Consider the following 19,185-nt stretch of genomic DNA (forward strand, 5'->3'; position numbering starts at 1 on the left):
TAGTCTCCTTCTCTGGGTGGGTTAAGCCCATTAAGTGGCTAGCGTAATCTTTGTAAGGGGCAACGACACCAAGAGCGCTATAGAGACCATAATCCTCTCCTGAGGAAAATAAATCAGGGGGACAGGAGTTGAAGACAATGGAAGGCCTTGTGTAGACGTGGACTGTTAACACTGTGGAGCAGCATCGGTCCAACGGAGACGTCAGTGTAGACACGATAAACCACCAACCCCTGGTGAGAAAGCCCCTGTTGAGAGGCGTGGGCTTGTGATGGAGCTAGGAGGTAATCCATGGCTCGTCCATGTCGGCTTAAAAATGTCAAAGACCCAAGATGTAATGCGGATGTCCCTACTCTGCCCGCCTCCATACCATAAACAATGACTTCTGGCTAAGGTCATGACTCATGCACAGTCCTAAATAGATATATAGCTCCATCTCCTCTATGGCTCGAGTAAGTAGAATCAACACATGGCTCGAGTAAGTAGAATCAACACATGGCTCATTCTTCCACGTCTCACCTGTGTTCCCCACGCGACCAGAGTGACGTCACTTCCTTCCTGTATTACCTCGGCCTGCGAAAGTGGGATGGTGTAGGCCTCTGTAGGGACCTGCTCCACTGCAAAACAAACAAAGAAAAAACAAAACACGACCTCTGTCTCAATTGTTTCAAAACCTGTACTCTCATCTCCTCCCCTTCATCCGCACTGATTGTAAATTAGTTGACAGGTGAAACCCTATGATGGAAGCTAATCTTGCAGATCAGTGCAGTGAAGGAGAATATATATATATATATATTTTTTTTTAGAAAGAGCCCAAGTATCTTATCAGTACGGCCAGCATGACCTGGTGCACATACACAACTACAGTACTACACACGCTAGGAATATAATTGGGGGTCAAAATCCGAACACACATGAATCACTCTGTTATGGCCAACTGTGGTTGCTCTGTCAAACGAAGGTCCATAACCACCCGTAGAGCTCAATGATGGAGTGGATGACAAGAAGGGAAATAACCGGCACACTCACAAATGAAAGCCTACAATCTGTGCTTCCAGTTAGGAACAAAGTCTCTGGCCCATTTGAGATGCCTTTCCCAGACCTCATCAATCACAAGGAGCCTTGTGTGCGCGCCTCTCTATGTTCCTCTGCTGCTATGTTTGTAGAGCATGACGCTTGCAACACCAGGGGTAGTGGGTTCGATTCCCGGGACCACAAATACCTAACATTTATGCACGCATGACTAAGTCGCTTTGGATAACAACGTCTGCTGAATGGCATATTATTATTAATAAGAAAATAAATCTATGCGCTAACAATATCTAGTGAACAACTATAGGCCAGTCACCCTGATCAATGTGGACAACAAAACATTTGCGGGACAGGATATAGTTCAAAATGTGTTCCACACACAAGGGGCATTATATTCATGCATCCGACCCTTTGGCACCCTATTTGTAGTCATCTTGGAGTTCCTAAACACTTGGTGGCAAAAAAAAAAAAACCTGAGGCACCAACAGCCTATTATGTAGTTATTTGGTAACAACATTACACAGGTCATTGGCGCTCATCATACACAGCTTTGACCCTGACAAGCAAGATAAGACCTTCAGAAGGTGTGTGTGGGTGTTCAGTGGGGAGACTGGTGCTCTTTAAAAATAAAAAGTATCTTGCAAGGTAACACATGAACTGCAACAGCCACTGGGCGTACTATTGATACTCGAGGGAGACATTACGGTTTCCGACTGTACTCTTCCTGGAACAGTCGGGATGACTTCCACCCATTCCCCCTCTAGAGGTTAAGAAACAGGCTGCCGACTTCAATTTCAAACGAGTCAAAAGAGCTACCTCTGGCAAGCCTTTTCCCAACGCAATCATGAAGTCAGTGTGTGTGCTGGTACATGGTTCAAATGAATCATAGATTCACCTATAGGCCACATGGGACATTTATTTACAATTAAATGGCTTCCAAATTTAAGTGATGTCAGGGATGAGAGGCTGCTTATTTTGGTTAATCAGTATCTCTCAGAGCAAGTCATCTAATCCTCAGGGTTATTTAGAAAGATGTGGAATTGGAAAAAGAAAATGCACTCTTTCAAAATACCAACTCCAATGATGGAAATTTCAAATTATTTCTCTCTCGGAACATCTTGAGATACTTCTAATACATAAGCATACAGTAAACTACTAAGTTAACCTTACACAGAAAGCCACAACAGGCATCAAATAAAATCCCACCCCTGCCACCAATGAACAAAACAGTGAACTACTGTTGACTGGATTCAGGGATCTTTATATAGTGGAATTTCATCAACCTCCTCTGGTGTACATAGCTTCCCCGTTTCAGACCGTGACACAGCAGTCATTTTATAGTAGTAGTGACCGATCTTACTCAAGAAGACCAATGTCAGGCGGTGATTGCCTTTTTTCAGTCCCCAACTCACTTAAAGGAAGTCCACTCAACATCCAGCTGTGAGATCATAAGCTCACGTGACAATGGTGATGTATAACAGTCTTCATAAAAAAATATTCTCTTAATATTGGGAATCTCTGTCACTAACTAGCCTACATTTAACAACGGTCCTGATGAAGCCAGCGCTTGTGGTTCCATCCCCTCTGGCTTGGTAAGAAAAGAAAATGACTGTTTGTAAATGTAAAACATTTACATGACATCATCTAAACAAGCGTCGCTCAGAGGGATTAGGAGCCGGCACGAGGTAGTGCTTTCTGCGCTTTTCGGAAATTAAAGTAATTCCCTAACTGCTACCAGTTCTGAGAGCCCTGTGGGAAACAGACGAGGGATTGTTGACACCAAGTTCGGGGGGGAAAGGAACAAAATGGGGTCATTTCGCTCTGGGGAAACATAGCTAGGAGATATTTTCAGAAAAGGAAAGGAGAGAAATATCCATTAGGTGGTATGCCATGGAACTATTTCAGTCAGACAAGAGTTACTTCTCAAAGAGACGCACCAAATCTCTCCCTCTGACGTGGTTTCATTAAGTCATAGACACTGTACACAATTTGGACCTGCATATCCCACTGTACTTCCAAGTAACTGGGTTTAGTCCATCTGAAAATGAAACAACAAACCGGGTTTTGATGAGGGATATATAAAACTGAGGTGCTATTCCATTCACATTTTGAGAGACTGAGACAGTAAGTGTCATGGCTCATATGACTTTTACTCTGCAGTAGGAAAAAAAAGGCTGCTCTTGAATTCCTGAGAAGCATCAAACACAATTTGACATCCTAAATAAAAGATAAGGAGTGAAAAAATACATGTGGCAACTGCTTTTCTGTGCCAAGAACATTGCAAAACTGAAACATATCCTTGCAGGCCCTAAAGAGGTAGAATTCAACTTGATTGTTAAACTATATTACTGTGACTAACAGTTCACCTCACTATATTACTGTCAGACTAGAGCTGGGTTATCCCAAAAGGCTGCCTGCAGGGCAAATTCGGGCCAGCGGGTGATTTTATAAAAAAAATAAAAATCACCAGGAAAAATCAGCTAAAAGTTATTTTAATTTAGGAAGTTTACTACTATACCCACCCATAAATAGAGAGGCATATGTGATCATATCGCAATGTAATCAAGGTTTGAAATGATTGTTTTTGTCAAATACTATATCTGTTTGGGATTCTTGCGGTCAATAGGCAGTGTATACATTATTTATAAGTATGTTCCGTCTCTCCGTACATCCGCTCAAGGAAAAAAAAAATCAACCCAGGGTTGAATGTAAATGGAGACACCTGCAGTTTAGGCAATAATACACTTCAGACATGCATAGAAATGGCACAAAAAGGTGCGCACAATTTCTTTTTGAAAAAAATAGAGTCAACACTGCCACATATCCTATATTCTGCCATTTGGAAGCATACACTCACGCTAAGTTAATTACTACATTATAAACTGCACACTGATGACAGCATAGCTTTCCACATTTAGCAGAATGTTGCAGTGTCACGAATTCCCTGACAGTGCCTCTTACTAGCACCTCACAACCCTTTCAAGTTGCACACTCCACTCTCCATCCAACCAGGAGTGGTGCCTGAAAGTATATGGGTACCATAAACTGACCTCTCAAACTCTCTCGGACCTGTGTGACCTGGCTCTTATTGGTTGCCAAGGAAGTAGCTATGGCAGTTGCTAGGGGGCCAAACACCCTTCTGACTCTCCAGGTCTCACACTACACAGTCTCCAAGCAATTGCAGAAAGGGGAGCAAGCTCCTACACCTCAGCCCTGCCCAACAACTGGACTCCTCCATATCTCTGTGGACTTGTGGGATGGTGTGAGTGCACCAAGTGAGTTGTGACATCTGTATGTTGTTCCTCATAGTTAGTCGTATAACTGCTGCCTATTGTGCGTTGCTGGCCGATGTCAACCTTTGTCCTATCGTGACTATGTAAATGATATACGATGGTATTGCTCCCTATTGCCCCCCCCCCCCCGCAATTAAAACATAAACATAACTCAGCTAAAACCACCATTGGGCTATGGCGCCAAATCACATGCTAAAACTGGACGAATCATGGCGAAAGATAATATTGTTGAAAACCTGGGCAGAGAAAAATCTGGGAAATCTTTTCTAATATTAATTTATGGTGGAGCTTCATCGTGGAACCGGTTTGTTTATGTGGGTGTATGGCGCTTACCATGATGGAGCACAATTGCCGGAGCTGACAAGGTAAAAATCTCTCGTTCTGCCCCTGACCAAGGCAGTTAACCCACTGTTCCTAGGCCGTCATTGAAAATAAGAATTTGTTCTTAACTGACTTGCCTAGTTACATAAAAAGGTAAAATTAAATAAAAATGTAAGTGTCAGTCACACAGGCTGTCTTGCCATAATAATTCTGTGAGCTGCTCCACACAACTACCAGTTGAGCACTGCATGCTCTTACTACCAGACAGATTATTCCGCTAGGCTGTGTGTGGCATGCATGTCATAAATAATCTACATATTGACCTAACAGCTTCGGGAATTTGACAGTTGTTTGTTTTTTCATCAATTACATAGATTGAAAATAGCATTATTACTACAATATTACCCTCCAAGCTAATCATTAAGCTCGAGGCCCTGGGTCTGATCCCCACCCTGTGCAACTGGGTCCTGGACATCCTGATGGACCACCCCCAGGTGGCGAAAGTAGGAAACATCACCTCCACTCCGCTGATCCTCAACACTGGGGTCCCACAAGGGCGCATGCTCAGCCCCCTCCTGAAATACCTCGTCACCCATGACTGCATGGCCAGCACGCCTCCAACTCAATCATCAAGTTATCAGACGACACAACAGTAGTAGGCTTGATTACCAGCTATGACGAGACAGCCTGCAGGGAGGTGGTGAGGGCTCTGGGAGTGTGGTATCTGGGAAACAACCTCTCACTCAATGTCAACAAAACAAAGGAGATGATCGTGGACTACTTCTGGAAACAGCAGAGGGTGCGCCCCCCTGTCTACATCAACAGGACCGCAGCAGAGAAGTTGGAATTCTTCAAGTTCCTTGGCATACACATAAAAAGTATGATCTTTGACCCCATGTGCAAACCGTAGTCTTGCTTTTTTATGTCGGTTTTGGAGAAGTGGCTTCTTCCTTGCTGAGGTGCCTTTCAGGTTATGTCGGTACAGGACTCGTTTTACTGTGGATATAGATACTTTTGTACCCGTTTCCTCCAGCATCTTCAAAAAGGTCCTTTGCTGTTGTTCTGGGATTGATTTGCACTTTTCGCACCAAAGTACGTTCATCTCTAGGAGAGAGAATGTGTCTCCTTCCTGAACGGTATGACGGCTGCGTGGTCCCATGGTGTTTATACTTGCGTACTATTGCTTGTACAGATGACCGTGGTACCTTCAGGCATTCGGAAATTGCTCCCAAGGATGAACCAGACTTGAGGTCTACAATTTTTGGCTGATTTCTTTTGTTTCTCATGATGTCAAGGTAGGCCTTGAAATACATCCAAAGGTACACCTCCAATTGACTCGAATTATGTCACTAAGCCTATCAGAAGATTCGAAAGCCATGACATAATTTTCTGGAATTTTCCAAGCTGTTTAAAGGCACAGTCAACTTCGTGTATGCAAACATCTGACCCACTGGAATTGTGATACAGTGAATTATAAGTGAAAAAATCTGTCTGTAAACAATTGTTGGAATAATTATGTGTCATCATGCACAAAGTAGATGTCCTAACGGACTTGCCAAAACTATAGTTTAACCTCTAGGGTAGAGGGCAGCATTCGGAATTTTGGATGAAAAGCATGCCCAAATTAAACGGCCTGCTACTCGGGCCCAGAAGATATGATATGCATATAACTGGTAGATTTGGATAGAAAACACTCTAAAGTTTCCAAAACTGTTAAAATAGTGTCTGAGTATAACAGAACTGATTTAGCAGGCGAAAACCTGAGAAAAAAAACCCACAGATCATTTAGGCTAAAAAACAACCTGAAGATTGAATAGAACATGTCAACCGATGTTTATATTAACTTTACGGATACAATTTGGATTTTTTTGTCTGAGTTTGAGCCTGTGGATTACTGAAGAAAACCTCAGTTTTGTTTGCGCGTTTTTGGATATAGACTTAATCGAACAAAAGGAACATTTGAGTAAATGAATGTCTTCTGATTGCCACCATATGAAGATTATCAAAGGTAAGGGATTAATTTTCTCTCTATTTCTGAGTTTTGTAACGCTCCTGCTTGGCTGGTTACTATTTGTAATAATTTGTCAACTGGGCTATGTTCTGGGCTAGGTATGCTTTCGCCAAAAAGCATTTTATAAATATGACACTGTGGTTGGTTTAACAAGAAGTTTATCTTTAAACCCAGGTAAAATATGTTTTGTTTTCTGAAGTTTTATAATGAGCATTTCTGTAATTGAATTTGCCGCTCTGCAACCTCACTGGATGTTGGCCAGATGGGAAGGATGCTAGCGTCCCACATACCCTAGAGAGGTTAACAAGAAATGTATGAGGGGTTGAAAAACAAAACCTCTTGATACTACCCATCCCGGATCCGGGATCGTGACTACAGGCTCAAGCTCATTACCATAACGCAAAACGCAAAGAATATTCTTAGAAATATTTAACCTCCACACATTAACAAGTCCAATAGCTCAAATGAAAGATAAACACCTTGTTCATCTACCCAGCAAGTCAGATTTCTAAAATGTTTTACGGCGAAAACACACCACATATTTATATTAGACCACCACCGAAACAAAGACAAGAGGCAGCCATTTTGTCCCAGAAAATATAAAATTATAAAAGCAGGATTAAAAAAAAAAAAAAATCACTAACCTTTTGAAAATATTAATCAGATGACAGTAATAGGACATGTTACACAGTACATTTATGTTTTTTTCAATAATATGCCATTTATATCCATAAATCTCTGTTTACAATGACGACATTTTCAAAAAATGCTACTCAAATGTCCGGAGAAATGATGATAGCTCCGACAGATAACGTCAGATAACAAGCAATACACATGACTAAATATACATGTTCTACATATAGTTACAAAGATACACTTCTTCTTAATACAACCGCTGTGTTACATTTATTTTTAACGTTACAGAATTCGTTCACTAGGCTATAATATGAGGCGGCGCTCAGATATTAGCAGTATGTCTCCTCTACGTTTGGAGAGCACAGAAACCCAAAATTAACAACATAAATATTCCCTTACCTTTGATGTTCTTCGATCAGAAGACGTGGAAGGAGTTATACTTACCCAATACATCGTTTGGTTTCAAGTTGTGCGTCTCTGTATTAGCATATGCTAACAGCTTCAGCTGAAATGCACCCAAAATGACTTCTGGTCCCGCACTCTTGCGCATCAAAACTTCAAAATTACATATTATATGTCGACTAAACTGGTCAAACTAAGTGCAGAATCAAGCTTTAGGATCCTTTAAACGTGTAAAACAATGATCAGCGCGAACAGACAAACCGACATCAATTGGTGTTTCATGGAAAAAGAGAGAGCTCCAATTCAGACGCGCGCAATAGAGTGCATGTATTTTTGCGTGACCCGAACGTTTTAGCCCACCAAAGGACGAGGGCGCGCAAGATTCTCACAATGAACGCCTCATTTGAAAGCAGACATCGCGCTGAACACATAGAAACTGTTCCTGGATCCGTAGCTGGTTGGGAAGGGTGGGGGCGATGACGTCAAAGTTGTCCCAACTTTTCTGTTGCCAAGAGAGTGTTTGGGAGAATGGCTGCCCTGAGAGTTCTGCTTTACATACAGACATAATTTAAATGGTTTTAGAAACTTGAGTGTTTTCTATTCAATAATTATTATTATATGCATATATTAGCAATTTTGGATTTAAAAAAATTCTGTTTACTATGGGCGCGCACTTCCTCCAAAGGGGGCAGTATTCAGCCCTATCCTCAAGAGGTTTGACTCCAACCTAAGTGTATGTAAACTTCCGACTTCAACTGTATGTTGTTAGATATTACTGCACTGTCGGAGCTAGAAGCACAAGAATTTCACTACACTCGCAATAACATCTTCTAATCACGTGTATGTGACCAATAAAATTTGATTTGAACACAATCCCAGAAGAGACAAGAGGGAAAAACGGACATAAGGCTCGTTTTGGATTGAGTGGTTTTAATACCTGAGAAGAAAAATAATGTTCTGGGCATGACAACTTTCTAATGCCTTAATCAAAACAATCTCACAACTTAATTGAATAGACTCTTATCACCCAAAGCTGTGTGTGGAAATTATAGGCTTTGTTGAAAGGGATAATAAGAGGTAATTCTGTCGTGAAGGCCGTCGATCCCTGCTCTAAAAGCCAAAACAAACGAAGTAGGCCTGAGGCAGGCGCCCGAGCCAGCATGCTGCCAGTCCTGCCAGAGCTAGAGTGGACAGCCAGCCAGAGGACAGGACAGAGGCTGTCAGCACTTTACGGCCCATTTGGACCAGCTGGTTCACACTTGCGATTGAATCTGTTGAACTCACTCACACTCAGTCCAGAGCCAAGCAGCCAGGACATAGTTTGTTTGCTGTTCTGTTCTGGCACAACAATAACAAGCCATCTGTCACCAAGGAGACAAAAAGGCTGACAGAAGGTCATTGAGAATGCTTGAGGAAACTTGTTGTAAACACACCTCTCCTACAAACACACATCACCTGGGTCAGATGGGCTCTTTCACTCACCCGCTGCTCTGTAGAGAATCTTGGGCTCGAAGAATATGCAGGGGTTCTGATCTGCGATGCACGACAGCAGCAGTCCCTTACACTGGACCGGACCTCTGGGTATTACAACCTGGAGTGATATACATAGTACAATATTACCTTTTCCACACTATATATCGTGCCAACCTGAACTGTATTGGCTCGGACATTTTCTTATAACGTTGTCCTTTTTCAGCACGGTTACAGCAACTATTAAGGCAGTGTACCCAGGACAACAGTACAGCCTTGACTTAGTAGTGCAAACAGGGTGTATCTGTACCAGAACAGACCATACTATTCAACTGATACGCACACAAACAACCCAGATCCAAACGATATGCAATTGGGTGGAAAGCAGAAGCCGGCTTCATCTATATCTGAGCAAGACATTTGAGCCTTCTCTCACCCCTTGCAGTGTTTATTACCTTGACCTTTGAAAAAGACAACAGAGGATGTTTACTGAATTGACTATGGCTGTAAAGTGCTAACTGGTGCTGTGGTGCTTGGCTGCGTAGGAGAACTTTAGACTTTTATTCCTTTCATGATGGTGTGTGTGGGGGGGGGGGGGGGGGGGGGGGGTGAATCACATTTGACATTTTTAGCACGCACTCGTTTTCCTCCGAGCGTATGTGCCTTAAATGCCAGCTTAAATCACACACGCTCACAGATCAGCCGGTTGAACCCCAGGTGACAGCACACGGCGTACAGTGAGTCAGGTATTTATTTGAGAGTCTGTGTGCTTAATTTCCCTTTCATTTCTATGGATGTAAAGCACAATGCAGCAGCCAGCAGGGTTTGGAAATGAAGGGAGTTGGTGCATGAATAGGTCAACAGCAATTTGAGGTAGATATTTTTCTACCCTCATCAAATCAACAATCCAAACAGTCCAGTAGGTGTTTTAGCAAGGTACATACACGGAGATCGACTACACCAAAATATATGTAATAAGTGCAGTGAAGTGGAGAGAGATTGGCTAACTGATACAAAGAGAAAGATGTGTGTGCCTTAGACCATAAAGACAGGCTCATTAAGGAAGGGGCAAGCAGTGCAGAAGTAAATAGGTTATAAGGTGCTTTAAAAGTACATGTGAGGTGGAGAAGTGAGTGAGTGGAGGATGGGATGGAAGGAAATAGGGATGACTGTCTAACCTTGATGCCTGGGCAGTGGGCGAAGAAGGCCTCTGGACTCTGGGAATGGTAGAGCGAGCCGTGGCCCACGCAGCCCCACGGCGCCCGGATGGTGAGGTTCCCGCAGTCAAATAGGTTGCCGGAGCGATAGCGGTACTTTGCTGCTTCATTTACAATCTGAGGGCAGACAGACAGAGATACATAAATAATAACATCACCACTCATCAAGTTGGTCAGTCACAGCTAGACATTCATAACAATACCTCAGTCCCCCATAACAGAAAGACTTGGACCTCACACGATCTGCACGAACCCAGTCTTCACTATGAGTCATCCATACATCAATTGTCTTAAATCATTTATTTATTACAAACTAAGTAATTCACAGAAATGCATAAACAAACAGTAAATATGGTTACATGAAATTATAGAATGTGCCCTAGTGGGCTGACCCGGCATGGCGGCTTGTTTGACAAAAGGGGAGTGGGGGTTTTACCAAGAAGTCACTACAGAGTTAATTATTATAACAATTAAAATGCTATTCCTTTACACATGAATGCCCACTAATTCGGGAAAAATTGCAATCAATATATATATTTACGCTCAGTGTGTCGTCTTGATCGCTGGTGAAAAGTCTTTCTTTTGTAGAATTGGCCGCCTCTCTCCCTCTGTCTTGGTTAGAGGGGATAGTTCCAAGTGACATTAGTTATAGATTGGATGTGTCGGCGGTTGTCGTTCTTCACGTTCAATGATACCGAATTCCTAGCTGCAGACTAGTAATTAGTATCAAAGACTTGTTCTTATTCTGTCGGTATCGATAGTCTAAGAGTTTAACCACGTGGTATGGTTAAAAGATTCTACAACCTTTAGCCATCTCGTAATTGAGGTAAGCTTGGTCCCGTGATAATTTCTCAAAGTTGGGTTTTATTCGGAATGGCAGAAAAGGGCTGTCCCAGGATGTCTGATCCAAACTGGGCTCAGGGGCGGGCCTCTGATTTAGTTCAAATCAAAAGGGAATTGTATTTTTCTTCATTAAAACAGTCCAATCATATTACACAATTATACAAACCGTATCATACTCACTCATTCATCTTATACAACAATTAGATGTAAACCTCATATCTGAGGCTATTATATAAACAGCGTTATGGTAATGTGGCCACACCGTCACTCTTGAGCTTCCCAAGTTGTGCCAAACGGACCAGTTCGTAGCTGGTTTCTTCGCTGATCTTTTACACTTTCTCTGGAACATGAAATTTGTTCGTACCTCAAGTTCTGTGAGGTGGAAGGATTTCCTTTGTCTCCATGAAAAACTACTCTCTAACTGTGTCCATGAGGCAAGGTTTTCCTTAGGAATTTACGACCTCACTCTGCCCACAGCAGTTTGGTTGTAGAAGCAGAGAGCGGGGGATGGTGCTCGCTGTACTCAGAGGGCAACGTCATGACACAGCCCACCCCCTCAGGTCCTCACCCATAGAAGTGACCCGCTTCCTAGAGGATTTTGGCTGGTTAGTTTTACTACCTTTGGTTTAGTCTGTGGATTGGGCAATAACTGAATTTTGAATGTATCTGGTATAAATGGGATAAATCAAATTTATTTATATAGCCCTTCGTACATCAGCTGATATCTCAAAGTGCTGTACAGAAACCCAGCCTAAAACCCCAAACAGCAAGCAATGCAGGTGTAGAAGCACGGTGGCTAGGAAAAACTCCCTAGAAAGGCCAAAACCTAGGAAGAAACCTAGAGAGGAACCAGGCTATGTGGGGTGGCCAGTCCTCTTCTGGCTGTGCCAGGTGGAGATTATAACAGAACATGGCCAAGATGTTCAAATGTTCATAAATGACCAGCATGGTCAAATAATAATAAGGCAGAACAGTTGAAACTGGAGCAGCAGCATGGCCAGGTGGACTGGGGACAGCAAGGAGTCATCATGTCAGGTAGTCCTGGGAAGGTCTGTTCTCGCTCTTCTCCTGTATCCTGCCCATGGAATAAGGTTGTAGAGACATTTTTTTATTTGTGAGCTACCCAGGCCCATGCCCTGAGTAGGTCTGATTAGTTCATAGTTTGGCCGGGTGGCCAGCTCTAGGAAGAGTCTTGGTGGTTCCATACTTCTTCCATTTAAGAATGATGGAGGCCACTGTGTTCTTAGGGACCTTCAATGCTGCAGAACGTTTTTGGTACCCTTTCCCAGAAAGCTCGGAGCTCTACGGACAATTCCTTCGACCTCATGGCTTGGTTATTGCTCTGACATATACTGTAAACTGTGGGACCTTATATAGACGGGTGTGTGCCTTTCCAAATCATGTCCAATCAATTGAATTTAACACAGGTGGCCTCCAATCAAGTTGATAAAATATCTCAAGGATGATCAATGAAAACAGGGTGCATTTGAGCACAATTTTGAGTCTCACAGCAAAAGGGTCTGAATACTTGTAAATAAGGTATGCTTTTTTTTAAATATACATTTTCAAAAAGTTCTAAACCCCTTTTGGCTTTGTCATTATGGGGTAGCGTGTGTAGATTGATGAGGGAAAACAAATAGTTGATCAATTTTATAATAAGGCTGTAACGTAACAAAATGTACAAAAAGTGAAGGGGTCTGAAAACTTTCAGAATGCACAGTAAATACTTATATGGAATATTACCACGCTACAATTTACCTTTCCCACCACAAAAAAACTATTGAAGACCACAGCTTCTGAGGGGTCTTTTAAGTCTGTGGTTAATATATTCAAGCATACTTCATTCTTGTCAATACATTCTGACTATCATATAAAACAGGTGAATAACTCCAAGTCCCAAAGAACCTGATTTCAGAACCATTTCCCCCCCCTATGTATTCACAGTTGACAGAACCTGACCCTTCCACTGGTGGTATCCAAGGCTCTACTTCATCTAATATTCAGGTAGACAATTCTTTCTTGATTTTATGCATCTCTGGGGGCCATGTTGGATTCCCTCGTTTTAATTGAGAGTACAGAGAGAGTAGTGTGTGTGTGTGAGTGATTCAATGCGCCTGGCGCTATGTGTATGCCATTTTACTCAGTAGCAATATGGCAGCAGTCTGAAATATCTCAACATTAACAACATTCAGCGGTTTTTCGGTTGCCTTGACAAGGGAGGGAAACTCATTGGTCTTTGGGATGCGGATATGCTGCCTGGAAACGAGTGCCAGCATAACAGACAAGGCCGGATAGTGAACCCGCGCACGATTTCCAGGTCAGTGCATTAAAGCCCCATTGCTATCTTCTGAGGTAGACTCACTACCCTAGTGTTATCTTTGAGCAAATTTTTACAGTGAGGGAGGCATAGTTCGGGCAGATTTCCGGTGTCAATTTCCTGTCTTTCAAACACCAGCTGTGCTATTTAGAGTGGAAATGCGTCAGCAGATAGTGGTTGGCATCTGGCCAAATTGCACCTCAATTATAATGTTTTGCTTTTTTGACATCGTTTGATTACAACTTGATTGTGTGGAAGCCAAATCACTTATGAGCAGAGAACTCACTAGGGATAATATTATATTTACACTAATTACACAAGATTGACATGGATGCAGATGAGGCAGGTGTTTGTTGGTGGGTGAAAACATATGCATGAGTGAAGCAGAAGTGGGAAATGGGATCCCAGTAGTCCCTGATCAAATCTGTTCCCGTCACACAAGAGGCTGGGCTATGACAATAACAAATAAAACCATCGCCGTAAGCAAACAGGCAAACAAGTGACTGAGAAATTACACTTCATGCACAGCGCGCAGTCAGACTGGCTCACCTGGTCGAAGGCAGGGTAAATGTAGTCGGCAAACTGGATCTCAGCGATGGCCGTGGCACCGGCAACAGCCGCACCGATTCCAAATCCCACAATGCCTTGCTCACACAGAGGAGTGTTGAAGACACGGTCTTTACCTGGAGAGAGAAAGAGGAGGGGAGAGGGTTACTCAGTTATCTACCAAGGGGGCTGATGACGACAAATAACAGCACACCCATATCAACCAAAAGGAAAGAGTTAATGCTGTGCATTGTTGACTAATCACTTCCAAAACATCCCCTCATTCCTTTTCAATTAGGGATGAAATCCAAGCAAAATACAGTGTAATAGGACAATGATGGATGACAAGGTTTGTCAGTCACTCCCCTACCCAACACTTGCTTCATAAGTGTGTTAATTCATTGCAGTGTCTCCTTAAAATAGCATCCGGACTTAAAATAAGTGACATTCAGAGAGAGAGATGACACCACCTCAACTGGAGCAAATTAGGCTGTGATGCACTAAAAATCCCTAGTCTGAATAATAAACAAAAACTATATTTTTCCATCCTGCACTCTATAATCTTGACCGGGAGCCGCAGGACTGGGGCTCTACATTTTGTGAGGAATGTTATTTTGGTTCCCTTGCTTTGTTTAATTGCCAAGAAGCAAGTATTTTCTTTCATTGGTCCCGCCAAACCTCTTTTCTGTCCTTACCGCAAGTGCCCACTTCTCACCAAAAACCGGACACCATTAGAGCCCTACAAGCCCTCAGAAATGAAGAATTAGGCCAACCTGTCAGTCAAATCAGAATCCTGTGTACTTGTAAAACACAGCCAGAGTATACAACAAATAAATCTGGTGGTCAATGAGTGACACAGTGAGCTCCAAATGTGTTGGGGACAGTGAGAATGCTTTGTCGTCGTTTTGGCTCTGTAATCCAGAACATTGTATTTGAAATGATAATGACTATGGTGTTAAAGTGCAGACGGTATCTTCATCCATATCGGGTGAACCGTTTAGAAATGACAGTGCTTTTTACAGTCTCCCTATTTTAGGGGACCACAAGTTCACTTGTGTATTAAAGTAGTCAAAAGTTTAGCATTTGATCCTATATTCCAAGCATGCAATGAGTACATCACAGCGTGACTCTACAAACTTGATGGATGCATTTTCTGTTTGTTTTTGGTTGTGTTACAGATGATGTATCGTGTCATTTTGGAGTCACTTCTACATGAATGTGGATGCTACCATGATTACGGATAGTCCTGAATGAATCGTGAATAATGATGAGTGACAATGTTAGACGCACAAATATCATACCCTCAAGACACGCTAACCTCTGACCATTACGAAAAGAGGGGAGTTTTTTTTTCACTCAATGTGGAAGTGTTCATAAACATTCTATTCTTATTTACAATAAAAGTGACTCCAAAATGACACAATACATTACTTACCATTCATTTCATTTGGGCACAAACTAATCTGAAACACGACCAAAACATACAGCAAATGCATCCGACAAGTTTGTAGAGTCACAGGCCTGATTTAAACATTACGTGCTAGGAATATGGGATCAAATACTAAACCTTTGACGACTTCAATACACATAAGTGAATTTGTCCCAATACTTGGTTACACAAGTATTGTGTCACTGTCCAAACACTTTTGGAGCTCACATTTGATGAATATGCACCGCACTTGCACATGTTTGAGGCATCTATTAGCTAGTCATTCATGATACTCATTTTCATTTAGGAGAAATAGAAAGACCGAGGTCGAAGTGGCTAGTCGTTTCCAGGTGAACGGCGCAGGAGACACTTCCTGTGCGCACGCTACTCAGTGGAGGAGTAATGCATCACTGGGGTGAATGAGTCAGTCAGCCACACAAAATAGAGATCAGGATACTTCCCATAAACCTGCATGTAGTATAATGGTAGAGAGAGGGGGATAATAAAAATAAAAAATCCCTCTCCGCCATCTACCTCAGACGAGATTAAAAATAATGATCCCTAGCAGAAGGTCAACACATCTGACGTCAATGACAACAAAAGACAGCAGAGGGAGACGTGCATTGGCTTTTCCAAAACCTAATCATACATTTCCACCTAGCCAGAGGTGAATCACGACTGGTTTCCACATTATGGAGTTGAGGGTAAAGAATTCTACATTATGAAGAGGCAGCACAAAAAAAGTTATAATGGCCATTTCAAAACCCGCACATTTGTAGCAGCAGTACACCCGCACAAGTCAATCCATCATTTCATATTAGGATAATAAGAGAAGGAATACAACTGTGCAATGAATAGCCTAACAATATGCATGGGCATAGCTGACAAAAATGATTACTACTATATGAAAAAAAGAGTTTCTGTAGAAATGCGTCTCCTTGCCATCAACAATTGTAAGCAAGCACAGCTATGTCAGGACTATCACACACACATGCAAAGTAACACACAATTTGAGTTTTGACCAATAGGTGTATGCACACACACACTAGGAGTTGTGACCAACAAGGGCATGAAAATGATCCTCGGCTGCCATCTGGTGGCATCACAATGTAATTAAAATTAATCAGCACAAACATACTGATTTATTTGTCTAAAATGGTAAGGGGAAAGGATTCAGCCTCTTACCATATTTGTCTCGGAGACCCACGGTGCAACGAAATACTCCACCAAAGGCGACATCCTCCCCAAAGATGACTGAAGCACAGATAAAGCTCATATTGATTGACACAGTAATACATAAACCTAATATTTCTAAATTGCATGTCTTCCAAGATATTGATGAATACATGAAATGACTACCCAGACCAGTTTAATTACCTGCGGTGGGGTCGCTGGCGAGAGTGTTGTCCAAGGCACTGGTCACAGACTGAAATAAGTTCATCTTTGTAGTGGGGCCTAGAAGAAGTTGGGAGAATTGTATTGAACGATTAAAGTGCAAACAGAAAGGATTTGAATTCCATATTTTTTTAAATATACATACATACCACACATACATACATACATACATACATACATACCACACACACACATATATGAGAGAGAGAATTTGTAATGTACAGATGGAATCGTTTCATTCATAAATTGAACTTGTATTTAATTTGAAACTGAATGAATATTGCATTCAGATTTCAAATTAGGTTAGTATTAAAATTCTATATTTATATAATCAGTTTCAAAATGGCAAATATCGCATTCATTGTATGTGTACCAAGTTCCAACTATAATTTCCAATTTTACCAAAGGTTTATATATTCATCTTCTCAGACGCATTTCAAGATTCTACTCTGACCTTTTTACAAGGAACACATGAGTGCCTAAGTTGAAAAATGTAGGCACACAAAAAGGTATTTAGGAGAACAATGAAAAATCTATTCTAGCCGTACTGGCACTCCCTACATTTTTACATCAGGATGCACAGCAAAATATTTGGCACATATGCGAGTAACCATGTCGCACTTCAGCATTCAGATTGGTTATTTTAAATTAATTTGGAGAACTGACAACATTCTGGTACTTTGCCAGCAAAGAATGCTAGAAGAGAACAGACAGAATCAAAACGCTGTGTTAAAACAGGTTTCTGGCAGTTTCTGAAACCAATTTTGCCAGTTATTTTAATGATTACTTAATTGTCAAAGTGAGCAAACTTAGGCAGGAAATGCCAACAACGAACAGTGAGCCATCATACTCATACATAAAAAGAAATATTGAAAGAAAAGTAATGTAAGTCTGAATTTGAGTAAAGTTAGTGTGGGAGAGGTGGAGACAATATTGTTATTGATCAATAATGAAAATCCTGGCATTGACAACTTTGATGGAAATATGCAGAGGATGGTAGCACACTCTACGGCCACTCCTGTGTCATATCTTTAAATCGAACCCAAGAGGAAAGTCTTTGTCCTCAGGCCTGGAGGGAAGCCAAAGTCATTCCGCAACCCAAGAGTGTTAAAGTGGCCTTTTCTGGTTAACAGCAGCCCTATCAGCTTGCTACCAACTCTCAGCAAACTGGTGGAAAACATTGTGTTTGTCCAAATACAATTCCATTTAACAACAGACTTTCAGCATGCTTATAGAGAAAGGCACTCAACATGTGCTGCACTGACGAATGACTGAAGATTGGTTTGTTTGAAAGAAATGTACAATAGGAAGATTGTGGGAGCTGTACTGTTAGATACATTTGAAGTCAAAATTTACATACATCTTAGCCAAATACATTTAAACACAGTTTTTCACAATTCCTGACATTGAATCCTAGTAAAAAGTCCCCGTCTTAGGATCACCACCTTATTTTAAGAATGTGAAATGGCAGAATAAGAGAGAATTATATATTTCAGCTTTTATTCCTTTCATCACATTCCCAGTTGGTCAGAAGTTTACATACACACAATTAGTATTTGGTAGCATTGCCTTTAAATTGCTTAACTTGGGTCAAACGTTTCGGGTAGCCTTCCACAAGCTTCCCACAATAAGTTGGGTGAATTTTGGCCCATTCCTCCTGACAGAGCTGGTGTAACTGAGTCAGGTTTGTAGGCCTCCTTGCTCGCACACGCTTTTTCAGTTCTGCCCACATATTTTCTATAGGATTGAGGTCAGGGCTTTGTGATGGCCACTCCAATACCTTGACTTTGTTGTCCTTAAGCCATTTTGCCACAACTTTGGAAGTATGCTTGGGGTCATTGTCCATTTGGAAGACCCATTTGCGACCAAGATTTAACTTCTGACTGATGTCTTGAGATGTTGCTTCAATATATTCACATAATTTCCCTCCTCATGATGCCATCTATTTTGTGAAGTGCACCAGTCCCTACAGTAGCAAAGCAACCCCACAACATGATGCTGCCACCCCCGTGCTTCACGGTTGGGATGGTGTTATTCAGCTTGCCAGCGTCCCCCTTTTTCCTCCAAACATAACAATGGTCATTATGGCCAAACAGTTCTATTTTTGTTTCATCAGACCAGAGGACATTTCTCCAAGAAGTACAATCTTTGTCCCCATGTGCAGTTGCAAATTGTAGTCTGGCTTTTTTATGGCGGTTTTAGAGCAGTGGCTTCTTCCTTGCTGAGCGGCCTTTCAGGTTATGTCGACACAGGACTCGTTTTATTGTGGATAGAGA

The 19,185-nt window shown here is 41.8% G+C and overlaps 1 protein-coding gene across 1 annotated transcript in view; it reads right to left on the reverse strand.

Moving 5' to 3' along the window:
- The window catches only part of LOC109902209 (2-oxoisovalerate dehydrogenase subunit beta, mitochondrial), a 76,988-nt gene that overhangs the window by 51,223 nt on the left and 6,580 nt on the right, over positions 1-19,185 (reverse strand). Inside the window, exons 2-7 of the mRNA XM_020498372.2 lie at positions 16,892-16,969; positions 16,700-16,768; positions 14,089-14,222; positions 10,341-10,496; positions 9,175-9,283; positions 517-614 (exon numbers count right to left, since the gene is read on the reverse strand). Of these exons, the coding sequence (XP_020353961.1) occupies positions 517-614; positions 9,175-9,283; positions 10,341-10,496; positions 14,089-14,222; positions 16,700-16,768; positions 16,892-16,969 (644 nt within the window). The remainder of the gene's footprint in view (positions 1-516; positions 615-9,174; positions 9,284-10,340; positions 10,497-14,088; positions 14,223-16,699; positions 16,769-16,891; positions 16,970-19,185) is intronic.

Source organism: Oncorhynchus kisutch, linkage group LG13, assembly GCF_002021735.2.
Source record: "Oncorhynchus kisutch isolate 150728-3 linkage group LG13, Okis_V2, whole genome shotgun sequence".
Classification (NCBI taxonomy): domain Eukaryota; kingdom Metazoa; phylum Chordata; class Actinopteri; order Salmoniformes; family Salmonidae; genus Oncorhynchus; species Oncorhynchus kisutch.